The sequence below is a fragment of the Canis lupus genome, chromosome 21 (genome assembly GCF_048164855.1).
Source record: "Canis lupus baileyi chromosome 21, mCanLup2.hap1, whole genome shotgun sequence".
In the NCBI taxonomy this organism is placed as follows: Eukaryota; Metazoa; Chordata; class Mammalia; order Carnivora; family Canidae; genus Canis; species Canis lupus.
In genome coordinates, this window is record NC_132858.1 from 23,635,445 (window position 1) to 23,653,766 (window position 18,322).

The 18,322-nt window shown below is 41.2% G+C and overlaps 1 protein-coding gene across 9 annotated transcripts in view; it reads right to left on the reverse strand.

Annotated features, from left to right (window-relative positions):
- Positions 1-5,152: 5,152 nt before the first annotated feature.
- Positions 5,153-18,322, reverse strand: part of SLC1A2 (solute carrier family 1 member 2) — a 152,513-nt gene continuing 139,343 nt past the window's right edge. For 6 of the 9 annotated variants that reach the window (XM_072791124.1, XM_072791125.1, XM_072791123.1 and 3 more), the window contains 2 exons: positions 17,766-17,997; positions 5,153-14,672 (listed from right to left, as the gene is read on the reverse strand). In XM_072791124.1, the coding sequence (XP_072647225.1) occupies positions 14,601-14,672; positions 17,766-17,997 (304 nt within the window). In that variant the 3' untranslated portion in view covers positions 5,153-14,600. Of the gene's footprint in view, positions 14,673-15,383; positions 15,455-16,892; positions 17,998-18,322 lie in introns of those variants that run through there. The other 3 variants (XM_072791120.1, XM_072791121.1, XM_072791118.1) reach the window with 2 other exon arrangements.

Consider the following 18,322-nt stretch of genomic DNA (forward strand, 5'->3'; position numbering starts at 1 on the left):
TGACAACTAACAACCCATAGCTGCAACCCTGTCTAGAGAATGGTTCTCAGCAGAGGGGAGCTGTCTTATCCTGGAGACTACTCTCCCCGCCACTAGTACTCCACAGCCAATGACTGAGGGATATGGGTGCTCAAAGATAGGTTTTCCTTCTTCAAGGACAACTAGAATTTTCCCTGAGATTATCTTCTTGCTCAGCTCTTTCTCTTCCTTATCCCATTCCCCTCAATTCTTTAAGATTTAGTGAAAAGTACTCCCTCAAAAAAAAAATCATGTGAATTTGAATCTTGTCGTAGGTTCTGTTTCTAAGGATTCGACCTAAGAAATAGCTACTATTGATCATAAATAGCAGGCTCCCGAGATGTGGCCATGCCTCAAAGCTGCTGGAAAGCGTAGAGGGGCACCATCCTGAGGTGATTCTAGCACGGTGATGGATGAGCTCTCCAAACCAGAAAGCTCCAAAAGGTTTCTTCCAAGTTGTGTTCTTGAAACTGTTGGGGGAAAAAGCAAACATCATCTGTGAAAGAAGACAAGGCAAAGGAGAAAGGGATGACGGGAAGAAAGCTGCTGAGAATAGACCCAGCCAAGGGAGTTCTGTAGGGCCCTGCTGGGTTGGGCACATTCCACAAAAATGGCCTTTCCCATGACACTAGGCTCTATTAGCCTATGCAATGCTGTAAGCTAGGGACTCCCCGAGGGGCTTCTCCAGCAAAGAAAAAAATTGATTCATTCCTGGATGTCCTGCTTCCCATTGGAAGAGCCAACTCGGGCTCCCATCCCAGGGCGAGACCTCTTTAGCCAGGCTGAGACTCACTTCCTTTCCCTGAAAAAAATCTAGTGTTTCCTCGCTGTCAAGAATCACAGCTTTGGTAAGTAATAGAAGAAAGTATTAGAGGGCCATCTGGAACATCAGATAGCACAGGCTCGTGATCTGAGTTAAACGCTTGTGTCCATGTGATGTGGTGGGAAGAGGGGCCAAATTGGGAAAGAGGAAGCATGACTTCCTCCAGCTTAGTCACTAAGATGCGGCTATTGATAACACAAAGGGTGGCAATAGTGAAGATGATGATGATGATGATGATAGTGATGATGATGGTGATGGTAGTGGTGATAGCTAACATTGATGCCTCAACGATAACTACTTTGTGGATGTCCTTTCATCTGATCGCCTATATCATAGGCATGATTGGCCCCATTCCACAGATGAAGAAAGGGAGGCTACATAAACAGTCCGTGGCCCGTAGCTAGAAGAGCTACAGACCCAGGATTTAACCTTGGGCTGCCATTGCGTTACCTCGAGTTCATTTTGTATTAGGGTGCCATTTTCCTCATCTGCAAAAGGCATGGCTATCCTTCAGATATCCACCCTCTGAGGTCCTTTCTGGCCTTACAGTCTGGTATGATCTCTGTCCTCTTCACCAAGATGAGGGGAAGGTCTGGGATGAGGAAGGGAGCAACTGGACAAGGGACAGTGCGTTCCAGCTGAACTTTTCACTCAGATGAAGGCAATGTGGAAATTTCAGGGCCCCTCCCTCCGTGAACACTACGTTATCCAAGCCTGGAAAACATCTGAGAAGTGATAGAGGCTGTTAGAGAATTCCAGGAGAACCAGGTCATTGTAACAAAAGGAGTCTACCACAGACGACTGCAGTTCTATATTTGCCTTTTTTTCCTTAACTGGAGGCCACTAGATTTTTCCAGACAACGTTTGGAAGGCTAACGTCTGATTACCCCAAATCACTGGCCGAAATAGATCTTGGGGTTTTGTGTATTCACTCTGGCCTGGTAAAGAGAGCACACGGGTAGAGGGGAGGGGGAAAGAGGACACAGTAATGATTTTTTTTTTTTTGTCTGATCTACGGAATTCATGAGCATTTCTGAGTTGGTGCTTTTAAATGTTTGACAGCAAGGACAGTATTCATGTTGGAGGGTTTTATGCTCTTTGTACTCTTTTTGAACAAGTGACACGGACCCAACCAACACTCCAGAATTTGAGCTTGACTCTGTGGCTGTCTTTCTTACAATGACATGGGAATTAACTATTGCCTCTCGCTGTCTCAGTAGGAGGATGAATGAACTAAACTTTAAAAACTAACGGGAAGAAAAGTATTGAGCTATAAAATTTGCATTTTTTCCAGGGACCCCACATGCTTCTGTTCTTGCGCAGCCCACGTCAAATGTGTGGGCATCTCCACCCAAGCCTTCCTGTCCTCATGAAAGCTTCCCTAGAGGTGCCTGAACCTTCTGTCACCTGTGGCTCTTTGAAGCAGAGTCCTGGCTTCCTGTTTTTGTCACTGTGTCTGGAAGCAGAGGTGCCCAGAAAGTTCAGTGCCTCAGGTGGCAGCCACACAACCTGCCTTTTTCAGACATGCTGCCCTTTATGGTGCCGCATGCCTCCATCGTGGGACAAAAGCATGTCGCTAACCGGCTGCCAGTGGTTCCTGGAGTAGGCGGAGAGTGTTCTTGTGACTTCCCGTATCGTCTTCTGTCAAACAACCGTTCACATCATAGCAAACAGCCTGCAGACATCAGGTGGAGCTTGGGGGGCCGAGGGCATTATGTATAAAGAGGAGGGGAAAGGCCCTGTCTAGCTACCAGCAGAGCTGGGTTCAAAGGCCGTGTCCTGTGAGTCTGAGGAAAGAACCCTTCAGCTTCCAATTTAAATTCCCCTCCTAAAAATGTTCTGGTTTCCCTTGCCTTGATATTCCTGCTGGAGACATGGGCTTCATTAAACAGCCAGCAGTAGGTGGATTATCAGGGGGTCCCATGCGTGGGCGCATCGATGGAGCCATGGACACATAAAAACTTGAATAGTCACACACACACACATACACACATACACACGTCTTTTTTATTGTATCTAGGAGCACATATGTAAAGCCTCCTAGGTTATACATCAAGGAGACACACACAAGAACGCTCATAGTAGCAGACACAGAAAAACAACTGGAAATGAGGCAAATGTCCACTGGCAGGAAAATGAATAACGAAATGTAGCGTGTTTTCCATGTTACTATACAACGGTGACAACGAATGAACCACAGCTACTTGCAAGAACATGGATGAACTCAGAAACCCAACGTTAGGTAACAAAGACACACGCTCAAAAAGCCTACATGCAGTCCTCTTAATAAGGCTCAAAATAAGCAAAGCTTGTGTAGGCACGCATACTTGGGAGATAAAACCATTTTTTAAAAGCAGGGAAATGATAAACAAAATTCCTAGGAGCAGTTTCCTCTGGGACTAGGGAGGAGCACCAAGGTCAAGGGAAATTGCTGGTGGTGCTATAGTTCTTGCACGTGGTAATGGCTTCGTGTGCTTCTATGTCATGTGACATTTTCACTTCGATGTAAGTATGTATGCATACATGATGTGTATACAGACGTGATGACTTCCCTGGCTGACAGGTAAATTTCAGAGTTCAAAAGTTGAGAAGTGATCTCATCCAAACCCCTAATTATAAATATGCCAAAATAACTTCCAAATTGCAAAGGGACTTGGCCACGTTTACTCAACTCGTTAGTGACTTCATGGAGATCAGAACTCGTGTCTTGTATGCCTGAGTCCATTATCCCTTCCATTCTCACCCCCCAAATAATAATATTAATAATAATTACTAACTATAATAGTTATTAATTATAATAATTACATATAATGATAGGTGATATGTATGTAATATATAATAATTATATATATATATATTTTTTGCAGTGGTAAGTAAAAGCAACATTCCACCGTCACAGCGACAATGGATGAATTAAACACTTCTGCTCCAGAAGAGAAGGTAAGAAATTAGAACATGGGGATCATACTCCCTGAGCAAGCAGTCAAGTTTCTCTCTGGCTGTGCCCTATTTCGAAGAACCAACCAAATTGTGTCCATACTAAAGAGCTACATTTACCTTAGGTGTGATTTGTGGCTCTTTGTTATCTTTTTTTTTCTCTTTGTTATCTTAAACCAAAATGGCAGCCCAGAAATTTACTGACAAGCATATTTATTTTCTGTAAATGAAATTTTATTTATTTTTATTTTTATTTTTATTTTTTTGTAAATGAAATTTTAATAACATTTTGAATATGGATGTGATGTGATATGCATGTGACTCCTGGGGAAGAAGGAAAAGTATATTTTAAAATGAAATATCCATTTTCACCAGCAGTTTAAAGAAATTGCTGACATTCATAAAAAAAGGACTGTGGTGTATCACGTCTATTCTATTTATTCAAACTAAAATATTTGCTTCCTTTCACCCCCAAAAAGAATGAGAGAGAAAAATCCAATTAATCTAAGCCATTCTGTTCAGTATGTGAGTAGCTCTGGTGTGTGAAGAGAACCTACCATTCTCTTGAGCCTCCATTCCTATATACATACCTTCCACCGTGTGAGAATCTCATTACTCTGAGCATGATCCTACTTTTGAAGACCATGTGTTTTCTTTCTACGATGTGACGGCCAAATGCTTGCTACTTACCTCCATAGCAATGATTTTTCCAATACTAGAGAAAAACTTGCAGTGTTGGACTTAATGAAAGACTGTATGTTTGTATACTAGCCTTTATGAATGATTTAAGGACTCTTAATGGCTCGAAAGTCACCAGAGCTAGTCACCAACTATTTCCAAGCACCTGGTATGGTTGCAGTTCCCTGCCCCCTCAAGTTAGGTAGGACCCTGTGATTTGCTCTGATCATTGAACTATGAACAGAAGGGAGGTCCGTGACATTTGGGAGGAAGCTTTAAGACCCAGTGTAACACCTGTCACATTCCCTTCCTCCTGAATTTGGCAACTGCAGAAACCTGGATATAATGTCTCTCTCAGACTCCCTCAGTGAAGACGGCACACAGCAGAGTTCCCTGGGCACCTTGGGATGGGCATTCCACATGACTGAGAAATAAACCTTCTTTTAAGCCCTGAGACCTGGGAGATAGCTCACAATAATTGATTCACAGGGAAAATTTGGATTACACACCATTTTTGTCCACCTCACTAACTTCAGGTAAGATGTGACTCCTCTACCTATCTAGGCATCCTAGGAAGTATTCATCTGGACACTGCAGTTTTCAGTCCACGATTTCTCCAAAAGAAACATTAGAGACCCTCATTATGGAACCAACACTAGTTTAATATGGGAACTGAAAGAGAGGCAACAACCGAGAGAAATCAGAATCCACATTTATTGATGAGAGATATTTACACAAAAGTTAAAACACTTAGTGAAATATTGGATTCACAGATTGCTTCCAGTATATAAAGAATATCCAGTTATTTTACATGTGAAATGCTACAGTAATCAGTCCACATGGTAAGAAAGCTCAAGGTGAAAATGAAAGATCTCAACTACTCTACTCCAAATGTGCTTTGCCAACAAGGCATCTCCTAGTACCATATTGAAGAAACAACCCCAAAATTAGTTGAAGTTTTTATCTTTTTTTCAATCATTAGTCTTCAAACATTATGTGCTATTGATGCTTTAGGCTACATGACTTTAGACCAACGGGGATTGTGAGGTTGAGGGAAACCATTATTCTTATCTTTCATTCTGGACCCACAAGAATCTCCAGAGGAAACCCTGCCTACAGGCTAGGTTTCTTTCAGTAGGGTTTTCATCCTGAATCTGACAGGCATTAAAGAAGCCACATTTTTTTTTTAGGAAAAATGTGCCTGTTCCACCATCTGTATCCCCTCACTCCAATCATTGGAGAAGCCACTGAAAATTAATGTGCTTTGTACCCTCACAGGATCACATAGGTTTCACCTCTTTTGTGAAAAGAGAGGGGCACTCAGGATCCCCGAATGTACATGGTCATTTTCCTCTGTCCTTGCAGAGGAGAAAGGGGTTACAGGTACTATCCATGCCACAGCATTCCATTTAGTGATAATTAGACAGAATGTGTGTTCTAAGAGGCAAGTGTATATTGCATTAGTTGATCTCATCTTCAGTCACTCAAAATATGCACACAAAGCCTATTAGGTAGAGGTCATACTCCCTTCACATATGTGGGATCTGTGCTTCATCAGTTGCCTTTCTGCAACCCCAAAGCTGTACACTGACCATTCCTGTGCCTCTAGTGCTCTTTCTATGGACAACTATGCAGTTTACTACCAGAACTGTGCTTTTGTAGGGTTTTGCCTGCATGGCAGTTAGTTAACCTTGACTCAGGAAACCAAGGGGGACAAGGTTCTTCAGAACCTCTAAGTCATGAGCATCATGATCAGTATTTGGCAACCAGAGAGGCAGACCTTTACCTAAGGACATGATGCTAGCATGCACATAAGTAGACTAACTTTTTGTCTCTCTGAGTCCAATCTACCAAGCAAAGGAGGGCTGTCAACAAATGTCCTCATTCTAAACCTACCCAAGCCTGGATAATCAAAAGTTCCACAGCTGCATTCCATGCATTATCTAGACACCAGATGACCTTTCACTGAGAATCATGACACACATCCAACCCTCCCTTGCTCTAAATTGCATATTTACAACGATGCTGTACACCCAGACTTTCGAGCAATCATTGGTACAAAGGATTCATAGATAAGTTCTTCACTGATACCTATCCCTAAATCACATTTAAAAAGAAGAGAAGTGATTCACTAGTTACCGAAGAGGGAAAAGAAGGGTTTTCAAAACACCAACCAACATGTCTACCGCATTTAGATGAATAGCCAAAAAATAACATTTAAATTAAATTAAAATACATCTATACACCATTTCACTGAAATTACACATAGATACCTACATTATAGCTACACAAAGTGCATAGGCACTGTTCTTCATGCGTGAACCAAGTGTTACTGTATACACACAAGAACTTCATGCTTTGAACAGCTATCGGTACGTGAAAATCACAGATACAATCATTGCCAGTTGAGGGCACTTCTAATCTGTTTGCTTAATGAGGAACAGTTTCAAATACATACCAGTACACTTTCTATGTAACTATGTTTTAAAAATGTGGCAAAAAAAAAAATACTAGCCCTACAACCTTATCAGAAAGTGTGTTTGGCAGAAGGAAGACCCCCTTGTCTTTGCAGTGGCTACTGATCTGCCTTTTGGGGAAATTACATAGATTGTTATTCACCTGAGGACAGACTCTATCTGGGCTGCTTCTAAACAATTCAGTGTGACTCTAAGCCTCCACCTCCAGCCCCAGTGATAAGAGTATTGCTTCACAGCTGGTACTAATAACCTTTTTTCTTAAAAATATGTGCTCAATTCACATGACAATGTGACATGTACTACCAATTTGCTTGGCAAGAATGAACTGCAACAAATCTGTCTTGATTTGCTTCTTAGCACTCACCCTCAAGCTCTGCTATTCAAAGTTTTCCTAAGCCAATTTTTTACATAAATTATTGGGAAGGCAGGGGAGGTTCTGATAGAGATATGATCCCACTATTCTCACCTTATATTTCATCTTCTTACTTTTGTGAAATTTGAATGCTTAGCTGGAAAAACAAGGCCTGGTGTCAGAAACAGGAAATTAGCACCATTCCTCAAGTTAAAAAGACTAGTTGTTTAAATGCACATCTTAACCAGCTAAGGGATTTAGGTGTTTCCGCATTCTTTATGGTCATTTTGTTCATTGCATCGAAAAGGACCGGATTCTTAAAATTTTCAAATGCGGCTCTATGCTCAGGAAACAACTGATAGCTCTAAGTTGCTGTAGAAACTTCTTGTGCTCTAATTAGTTATAATTCTACATATGTGGTTATATAGAAAATACCGTAAGAAAATATCTGTCTGCAAAATTACAGATACTAAATAGATTAATTCAGTCTACTGCTGAGTTCTTTGTGATTTATGAAGAATAGATACAAACCTATAACATTGTTAAAGGCTAAATCAATATTAAACATATAATATCCAGGACTATAAATACATTTCCTCATGCTCTTTATAAATAATAACAAAGAAGCCCCGGGGTTTGTTTAGAAAAGAATGTGAGATTGGGCTGGAGGAATTTGTGAAGGGGGTGCGATACTGATCACAGGGCAATGTAGTGTCCCTGGTAACATCGGTTCTTACCAGGAAGCCAAAATATATCTGCTGGCAGCAAGATCAAATTAGATTCACAGTTTGCCAGCTCTCTCCTTAAGCCGTAGAAAACAAATAGAAAAACAATATACAAAAATCCTCACAAAAGTAGTCTTTTATATACAAATCTCTAGAGCGACCAGATAATCTGATCTATGTTGTGCAACATGGGAATGCAATGCTGAGGTACCCCAGGGGAAGGAGGAAGAAGAGAGGAAGTTAGGGTGATTTGTGGAAATATCTGGAAGCCCAGGCTTGAGTTCCTCGTAAGGAAAATTATTCTCCTGGAGTAGTAAGCAACCAGAGTGCCAGCTTTCTGATTACACATCTCAGAGGATTCGCTGCATGGAGGAGAAACCTCAAAGCTGTGCTAGACCAACTTCCTTGGCTAGTGTGTGTATTTCTCTTCTACCAAAGGCAACAGCCATTTCTAGGCAGCTGAATGGTTGCCATGGAGAGAAATGGAGTCCCAGGAGGAGCAAGGCTCTGACTGCATCATCCTCATCTCCACGGGGAATAACAACAAGGGTAACAGTCAGCTGCTACGTTCCAACACTCACCCAGGGATTGGGGACATCTCTGCAGAGACTGGAGACCTGTTATGACCCATGCTCTAGGTCATGTGTTGACTCTGCAAAGTAGTGGGGTCTGGTTCAGTAGAAGGGTTTAGACTCAGCACAAAAGGGTCCTGTGTGACAATCAGAAGAACTTCACAAATACCAAAATGGATACTTGGTCTGGAGGTAGGAAGGTGAAGCAAGGCTGGCCATAGAAAAAAAAAATCATCAGTAATTATTTAGTATATAATTTCAGTGAATGAAATAAGAATGTGAGGGCTTCTCTTACTTTTCTATAGGTTCTTATATGGGTCAGTTGAGAAATAGCCTTTTTTCTTGCTGCTCTTGCATTGGATCTTCTGCACTCAACAAACAAACAAGACAAAACAAAAAAACCTAACCCAGTCCTTCCGGTCCTACTTTTACTTCTTACTTTCCCAAATCTAAGGAGCTGGTCTTCTCTGGCAATAAAGGTGCTCACAACACAGCAGATACCAAACCTGTTCCATATTTAGCAGAAGTTTGGGCACAGGGCAAGGATGAAAGCAGTGGCCCATTGCAGCAGTACCAAAAAGTGCAAGAGGGTGTTCAAAGATCATGCCGGTGGCCTGCACCCTGCAGACAGACCACGCATTTTATCTACCCTAGAAACCCCTCAGACTGAAGAGAGCAGCGATAACCAGCAAACATACGAGAACAATTTGAAAATGAATTCAAATATCCCTGCAGAGAAAGGAGTTGGCCCAAGCTCAGCCTGTGCGTGTCTGCATTCAGGCAAGAGGGAAGGTATTGACGGACAATTGCTGTTACTGTGTAAGTCTTGCACCAGATTTCATAAGAGTATTCAAGTTTATTTGCCAAAGGCTCCCAAATTCCCATACTGGGTTGGCAATTAGGATGATGTGGAGAAAACTGTGTGTTTTGGGCATTTGAAGTGGGTTTTGTTGCTCCAGCAGGAATGATCTAAGACCTTGAGTGAGGTTCTAGACTCGCCCTGCCCCTCTAGCAGCAGCTTTCTATGAGCTGAATCACTACTTCTACTAAGACAGTGGAGTTAGGCAAAGGGCAGTTTTGTAAAAGGATGTCTGTTGTATCCCAAAACACCAAACTATGGATTAACATGGCCACCTTCCAAGGTTGCTGTAAAACATCAAATGAACAGAGAAACTTGAATTTAACATCCCTCCCCAAGGGGATGAAAAAAATCCAAATTCCTTATTGGGGGCCACTCTGACTTAAAATACAAATAAGTCATATTTTATAGCATTAAGCCTCTTCTGAAAAAAGAAATTAAAGCAGAGATCATAATATCATAGATTCTCAGGGTTTTACTCACTTAATCCAATCCCTTCACTTGACATAGGGGAAGGAATGAGGCTTGGGCATAAAGTGACCGGTCTAGGTTATACAGCTAAAAACTGGCAGAGACTAAGTCAATGCTTCTTGTACCCAACGGCATTATTTCTCATCATTGCTATGTCATTATGAATTCATTGTGCTATGCTATGAAATAAGATAGTATTTAAGACTCCTCATCATCATTTTCTAAAACTAATCCTTGCACTAACCCATGTGGTCTTTTACTACGTTGTCTCTTAAGCAGCAACAATGACAGGAGGCAGAGTGAGAAAGGAGGAGGCCGAGTGCGAACAGAGTTTTCCTTTTGGGAAGACCATAAGCAACTGTTGCATGTGCAACTTTGGATTTGCTCCACCTAAGGAGAACAATCTGCCTGTAGTGCCCGCCTGGATTGGCACTTGATGGCCCTTATTCTAGGTTTTAGCCAGGAAGTATGAGAGGTACTGAGACCATTAATCTCTGGCAACTAGATTTACAAAACTCTTGCTTCAGAATTCCTTCTGGCTCTTTGCTTAAACTTAATCCTTTTTTAGGTTCTCAGAGAGGGTAAAAAGGGAAGCGGAATAAGTCGGTCAGAGAGAGAACAAATATCATATGATTTCACTCATATGTGGAATTTAAGAAACAAAACAAATAAACAAATATAAAAAGAGACAAACGAAAAAGCCAGACTCTTGAATATAGAGAACAAAGTGCTGGTTGCCAGAAGTGAGGTGGATGGAGGGGATGGGTGAAATAGGTAAAGGAGATAAAGAGTACACTTATTGTGACCCTAATAATATTCAAAGAGTGGGTATTACAGGAATTGAAAAAAAAATCTCATTGGTCCTTTTTCTTGCCTTGGAATGAATTTATCTGGAGAATAAGGAAAGCAAAACTGGAAACCTAGACAACTGTAAGGCCCCAAGAATCAAAAAGCAGGGAGGAAGAGCCACCTCCAATGGGTGTAACTGCTGAACACTTTTAGCCATCAAGCCAACCAAGAGCTGCAAAGACCTTCTCATCAAGGGTCCGAACTATGGAAAAAATCTCTGAGCGTGTGTGTACCTGTTTGGATTTACTGCTATATTTCATGGGAAAAATTTGCATGGACAGAACCCTTTGATTCTGACAAAAGTAAAATATTGTACCATAACGTTTGCTATTGAGAACCAAAGGAAGTACAGTTTTGCAAAAATATGGCAGGATTGGCTTTCCTTTCAGGGACCCAGTAAATGGGTTACCTGACTCCGAAAGGGTTTCTTGACTAGACACACTTGCAAGTGACACACTTCCCCATGCAAGGCTGGAAATGACCTGAGGCCCTCTAACCAATCATTGGGATTCCTGGCATCTCCTACCAGGAATACATTTCCCCATAAATTGAATTTCCCCTAAGCCTTCCTCATTTTCCAGCAGTCTAAATCCAGGAGCAAGGCATTTGGCACCCTTTCTTTCAGCTGACTAGTAGTAGCAGAGAAGCTAGTACTTGTCCTTTACGGCGGGCAAAGAGACTCCTGACTGTGTTTCCACACCCAATAGGAAGTAAAGAATTGAATCTGACATCTACTTGGTTCAGATCTTATTACCTGAAGTCCTGTATTGAAGATCTATGTGATCTAGACGATTGCCTTGATTCTTGGTGCTCTGCATGGGAGGCACATCCTCAGAGAGCTAGTAAAGCCTTAGCTTGAGAGATAAGCCATTTTTCTTGCTGATTGGCTTTGGCTCATTGTATTGTAGTTGGTAATCAAATGATGATTCTAGTTGGGTTCCCAGTGGGCAAAAATTGTAAAGGGGAGAATTAAAGTCTGCTTACCGATTTTAGCTCAAAATGATTTGGATTCCTAAAAAAAGAGTGAATAAGTCTGTAAGAAAATCTTGCCAAAGCCTTGACTTACAGACCTTACAGGATGCAGTGTACAGATCTGGCCTGCTGTGTCTGTGTATAACTTATGCATCACCAAATATTAACGGACTGTTATAAGCATTTATATATGTGTTGAACCTATTGATATAAATCTATGCATATAACTGAAAGATTATACGTATCTTATCAGGAAAAGTTCTTAGAGGTATACTCTGGATCTGTTTGTTCTGTTTATGGCACTCATGTTGGGCAAAGAAAGCCCAAAGGGCATGGCAAAAGAAGAATGGATGAGACCTAGAAAATAGAGAACACAGTCATATGTCACCTCTACATACATCCTGGATTTTCCGGTTAGTCCTGAATTTGACAGATTATTCATTTTTAATATGATGTGAATTTCTAGCTGAATGTGATTTCCTAAGTATATATTCTCATAAAACGTATTACATGTAGTCTAAAACCAGAAAAACCTGCTTTAGTAAGCTTTACACCTTGTTTCTTCTGAACATTGTCCCCTTACATATTTATAGGATAACTAGGAAAATGTTTAAGACAAAGCAAAGCAGGAAGACATTGAGGCAGAGTCTTGGGAAGACGATCCCAACACTACTTTTTTGAGAAACATGTCAGTGTGTACGAGTGCTAAGCTGGCCTTAAACAGCAAAACCCCCAAACTGCTCAGTGCCTTGCCTAGATCCTTCTCTTCACCATCAAAAAGCTGTTGGGAGCACCACTTAAAGACAATCCAGAACAGTTTCACAGCTAACTCCAGGAACTGTCCCCTTGACCCACAATATCTGCTGTAAAGGATGCATTTTCCACTACTACATTTTAGCATGTCCTTGGCCACCCTGTTAACTGTCCATCTAATGAAAATGAAGACCAAAGACATTAAAAAGAAAAGAAGGCAAAAAGCTGCTTAATACTGCTCAAGAGTGATCCTCATCCAAAAATTACTAGGGTTTGAGAGACAAAAGCAACTGGAATCTCATGTCTCTTGTATGTTCCAAAGGTGTCTGGTTTGGAAGAGAAAAGTCACCAGGTATATGTAATAAAGAGTACATGATGTCTATACATGCCCTCTTCTCAGGGCATTTGGACCCAATGACTATTTGCACATACCCCAGCACCCATCTGCTGGTCTCTGATGACCCCCTTACTTCTGTGTGTGGACCAGGGTTCTACACACTCCTCGGAGTCAGTCAAATGTACTTTATTTCTCCATGATTCATGTTCAAGTTCCCAGCAAACTCCCAAAGCTAGCAACCTTAGGAAAATACTGTGAGTTATTCAACGGAAAATGATAGTAGAGAAACTAAGTTTAGCTCACACGATCAGTCATCAGGATTCGTTGGGTGCCCATGGCATACAAGGCACTGTGCTAATCCACTTACACTATTTACTCCCTCAAACTATGACAGTCTTGAAAAAATTCCATCTGCGAAGTTGTGAGGAGCCATCATTTGCCCCCATTTCATGGTTCAAGGCTGCTTTGACTTTGCCATAGGAACGTCACCTTTCTGGGATTTTGCACGTTTGTTTTCTGTTCCTTACTACCGAAAAGACTAGGGAAGAAGACTGGCTCTGCTTTCAACTGTGCCCTGTAACTAGTTTTATGTGCTTTGATGGAATACAACAGAAAGCTTTCTACATGTTAGATCAATGACAGTGGTTTTTTTTTTTTTTTGTTGTTGTTGTTTTTGTTTTTTTTCTTGTTTTTTTTTTTTTTTTTTTTTTTTTTATCAAGAGGTGGTATTAAAAGAGGCACAGCCAACATAACTGTCCTCTATGGGTGAGGAGAGTAAAAATGATGGGGCCTTCTCGGTTAATGAGTCTGGGATTGAAAGAATGTGGGGATTACAAATGTCTTTTTTGTTAGAAATCCAAATTAGAATTTTACAGCTGAAACAAAGAAAGTAAAGCATAGATCAAATAATCTCACTTGATGTCCCTATGCCAGGTGAATACAAACCAAACACAAACAAATTTGAATATTTGAACCTGGTTAAAGTTAACGTTGGCTGTGCTCTCTTATGTTTGTCAACAGGTACAGCAGCCTCTGTATATGCCAATTACATCCTAATCTGTTATCAAATGGAGAGCAAATTATGAAACATACTTTGAAATTTCAATAATTATTTCCCCAGACTGGATAGGATAGAGCAGAAACTCAGTGGGTTCCGTAATCAGCTGCCTCGAAGATCACAGTTCCCACTACAAATCTCTTTGAAATATTTAAAGAGTACACGGAAGATAGATTCTCAGAGTTCCTGAAGACAGGGAATTTGCTTTTAATCAACACATGGGCAAACTCTACGAGACATTTCAGGAGAATTACTTCTAGAGGCTTCAAACAGAATCTCTTGTGCATAACAAAGCAGAAACATGGAGAACACTGGAAGGAATCACACACTGAGTGTCTGCTCGTTATCCCAAGTCCTCGGAGTGTACCACATTGCTTTAGTCATGTCCCCTGGGATAAGAGCATTCAAGGCTCTGCATTTAGAGAGCACAGGGAAGCTGGCAAGAATGTGTCTTCAATTCAAACTGATTCCTCCAGCAGCCTCCCTTCAAAGAATAATACAGGTGAGAAAATGAGGCAGTTACAAAGCATCACTTGGCAAGGACACAGCAACGCGCCTATCACTGACTCACAACAGATCCTCGAAGCCTCAGCTAGCAGATTAAGTAAACACAGAAATAGATGCATTTTTTTTCCTTTTTTAAAGACAGCTTGTTTATATTCTCTTTTACCATAAGACACGCTGGGGAGTTTGTTCAAAACTTTGCTGAGAGTCATATTCTTATTTTTCACGTTTCCAAGGTTCTTCTTCAACACCACAGTCGGCTGACTTTCCGTTGGCTGCCAGAGTTACCTGAAAATAATCATCATCAGCATCCAGCTTACAGGCCACCAACCAGAAAACCACCCCATGGGTTATGTGGAGGAGCACCAGATCCAAGTCATGCTACACGACTTCAATATTAGTTTTAAAGGTCATCCTTTTCCAATGGATTTTGAGCCAGTCTTGCTTTTCAACCCTGATTTGTAAACATTGAAAAGTCCACATTTGCCTTGGGGAGTATGGAGGAGCTAGAGAGAGTTTCCATTTTGGGGGATAACTTCTACTATGCTTTTAGGGCTACAGGGGTGTCAAACTGCACAAAGACCCATCATATAATAATGTAGTCCTTAAAAAAACAAAAACAAAAACAGTGCCCTTGTGCTACTCCATACAACCAGAGAAAAAAACCCCGGAACTCGACAGCTAGTTCTACACATGCGTGTGAAAGGTTCAGTTGCAACGAGGCCAGGTTGGTTTATACATGTCCAATTTCAAAATCAAGAATCACAACGGTCTGGATACCAAATAAGCTATCCAGTCTTTAAAAATGAAAAAGCAAAGAAAGGACTAAAAGCCAGAGGTCAGTGACAGGTACATCTAAATGATTTCAATGCAGACATTGAAGAATCAAGAATCATCACCAGACTGCCTATGTTACGCTTCCCTGGCTCTAAGCGAACTGAACCCTTACACAGAAGGAGGGAGGTTTTCCCTCCACATCTAAATCATTTCCTAGCTTACCTTTCATCTGTCTGTCCTCAATGTCATGTGCAAACTCAAACCCACGACTGATATTCCACATAATGGAGAGACTGGATTTATGGAAGCATTAGGATATGGAGACATGACAAATGCAGCAATGTTTGAAAGGAATCTGACCTTCTTCTTACCCGAGTGGAAGTGAAACATGCATTAGGAACACATACAACATGCTAGGAACAGAAAACAAGTGCCCTTCACAAACCAAGCGAATGAAAATAAAAGCTCTTCATTCCTCCAATCCCCGGCAGGCCCCCATATTTTTTTCTAGAAAGACCATGCAACAAGCAACGATCACCCCACATGCAGTTGTTCTGATAAAAATTAAAAAGTTCTCACAAAACTTCAAACTACGATGACAAGGCAAGAATTTGAAAATAAAAGAGATCAACGCGAAGTAATGATGCTTGAAGCGGTTAACATTTTGACCAGAGTGGCAGCAAATTTGTTTCCCCTTCGGTGAACTGTCAGTAAAGACCACCAGGCCCAAACTGCCTGGAGAAAGCTGTTCACTCTAACCTTGAATGTGCCTATTTGGCTTTCAGTGATAAACCAGATCGATAGCTGTGCAAAATTATAAATCACGTTGTGGTGCCCTTGAACGCCGGGCAGCACTTGGGGGTGGTGCCTTGTTGTTGTCACCATCATTGAATACTGGGGCCTGTATTTCAAAAGTGGCCAGGACAGCAGCTTTTTTAGCATTTCTTTTTCTAGCTGGGTTCAAGGAAGCTGAGACTCCACTCCCTCATCCATCTCTTCTGTCTCTCCTCCAACCACCTGGGAAATGGAAAAGCAAGGAGGAAGCACTGATGTCTCCCATCTTGGTTTTTAAAACAGTGAGGCTGAGAATGGACCAGAAGGAAGTTTAAGCCTTATCTTTACTACAAAATTATACATTCATTTTGCTGTCTTCCCATGCTCATTTTCAGGGCTTTGCAGATAATGGGCACTTGATAAACATTAGATGAATGATCAAAATATAAGAGGTCATAGGAATGAGATGGCGATACTCAACTAAATCCCACAAGGCACACAATAAATACTTGTTAAATAGAACATAAAGCCATTCCAGGGAATGTTGACTCTTGTTGATCCAAACTAACAGTTTGATGGGGAATAATCAGCACATTCATTTAGATGTGAATCACTAACTTCCCAGAATGGAACATGTGCTTTAGGTACATCTGAATTTCTAATAATTTGAGTCATTTTCACTGAGCCAATTCATTTTTGCAGTTGTCTCTTGATGGGTGAGTCCCTCCTTAGTTTGTACCAGAGCCTTCGTTCACCCACACATATACCTGATACAGAGGGGATGAGCAAAACCCTATTGCTGGTCCATTAGACTGTTGGAACTATGTTACAGTCCAATAAAGAGAACCACTTCTATGTCACCCTTAACTATCCGGCAGAAGTCATGGTGTATATTTGGAATGACCCAGAAGTAACCCAGGAAGAAGTTAACTATTAAATGAGATCTTGTCAACAGGATTCAAAAAGGTATCAGAAATCTGTATTGGGTATAGATTGCCCCCAGTTGGTACCTGGAACCATTTTTGTAACCCAACCCCCAGAGCTGGCTCTGCTCACCTCCCAGGGTTTCTCCAAGTTTGCTTCACTCTGGTCATGACATCCTGTCTTTGACATTGTCAAGTTAGTTACAATGAAGTCTAGACAGAGCCCATCAAGCTTGAAGACTTAGCACCCAGCAGCTTGGAGAAGAGTCCAGAACATCCATGCTTCAGGAAAGATGGTGCTGCCACTGTGTGCAATGTAGTATCTATGGACAATTGTCCTGAAGGATAGTTATCCTTTACTTGAAATAGTTTCCCCATTCTTGGAACAAATTGACTGCCAGTTCGAAACTCACCTTCCCACAAAAATAATTATGAGAAAGATAGTTGTGCAAGGTTGTGTGGGCACATCTTTGACCAATATGTAATACACAGCAAGAAGGAATACCTATGCTACATAAATCAAGCAATTCTGGGTATTTCTCTTGGTGTTTCGTTCAAGGAATAGAATGTTGGAAATCCAGCAAAGCCTTAGAAACCACAAATTCTTCAGCAAAACGTTCAAGAAAACCAAATTTTGGAGTGGTTGAGTGGGGGGGATCAGAATGATTGTTTTACATCACATGGATGAACCAAGCAACTGATTGGCTCTTTCACTGTTAGACTTGATGATTTCCTGCCACATTAGACACAGAGTTAGATGACCTAAGACTCATAGAAGCTTGGGTTACGTGATTCTTCAGAAAAATAAATGTAACAATAATACATGCAGGGCTTTTTGTGCTTGTCTTAGGAAATCGAGCATGCACTATTATATACAAGTCTCAATATCCATGAATGGGAAAGGTACCTTGCACTCATCTACTATGACAGAGTTGTGTGCGGCATAGACACATTGATTAGAGTTGCTTTCCCTATGGTTCTTCACATCATCATAAATGGACTGAGTCTTGGTCATTTCAATATCTTCATGCACTCGATGCTGGGAGTCAATAGTATCCAGCTCAGACTTGGAGAGGTGATAGACAATCCCAGCCCCAAATGAGTCCCCCACCACATTGACTGAAGTTCTCATCCTGTCCCTGGGAACAAAGAACAGAAAACATTTAGTGAAGAAGCAATGACATGGTGGTGGAGAGGTCGAGGTCTCGAACCAGGGAAACCTATGGTTGAGTTCTGGCTCTACTTTTCCCTCTGCCGGATATGGAGCAAGTCACTTAGTCTTTAAAAGCCTTGATTTCCTTGTTGGCCACCTGGAGATAACAATCATACTTCTCTCATCAACTTATGTGAAAAATAAATAATGTACATAAAGGGCTTAGCAAAATGTCTGATGGATGGTAAAAACCCAATAAACAATAGCAAAGAAAAGGAGAGAAGGAAGATTGAGGGGAAACAGTTCTCAGA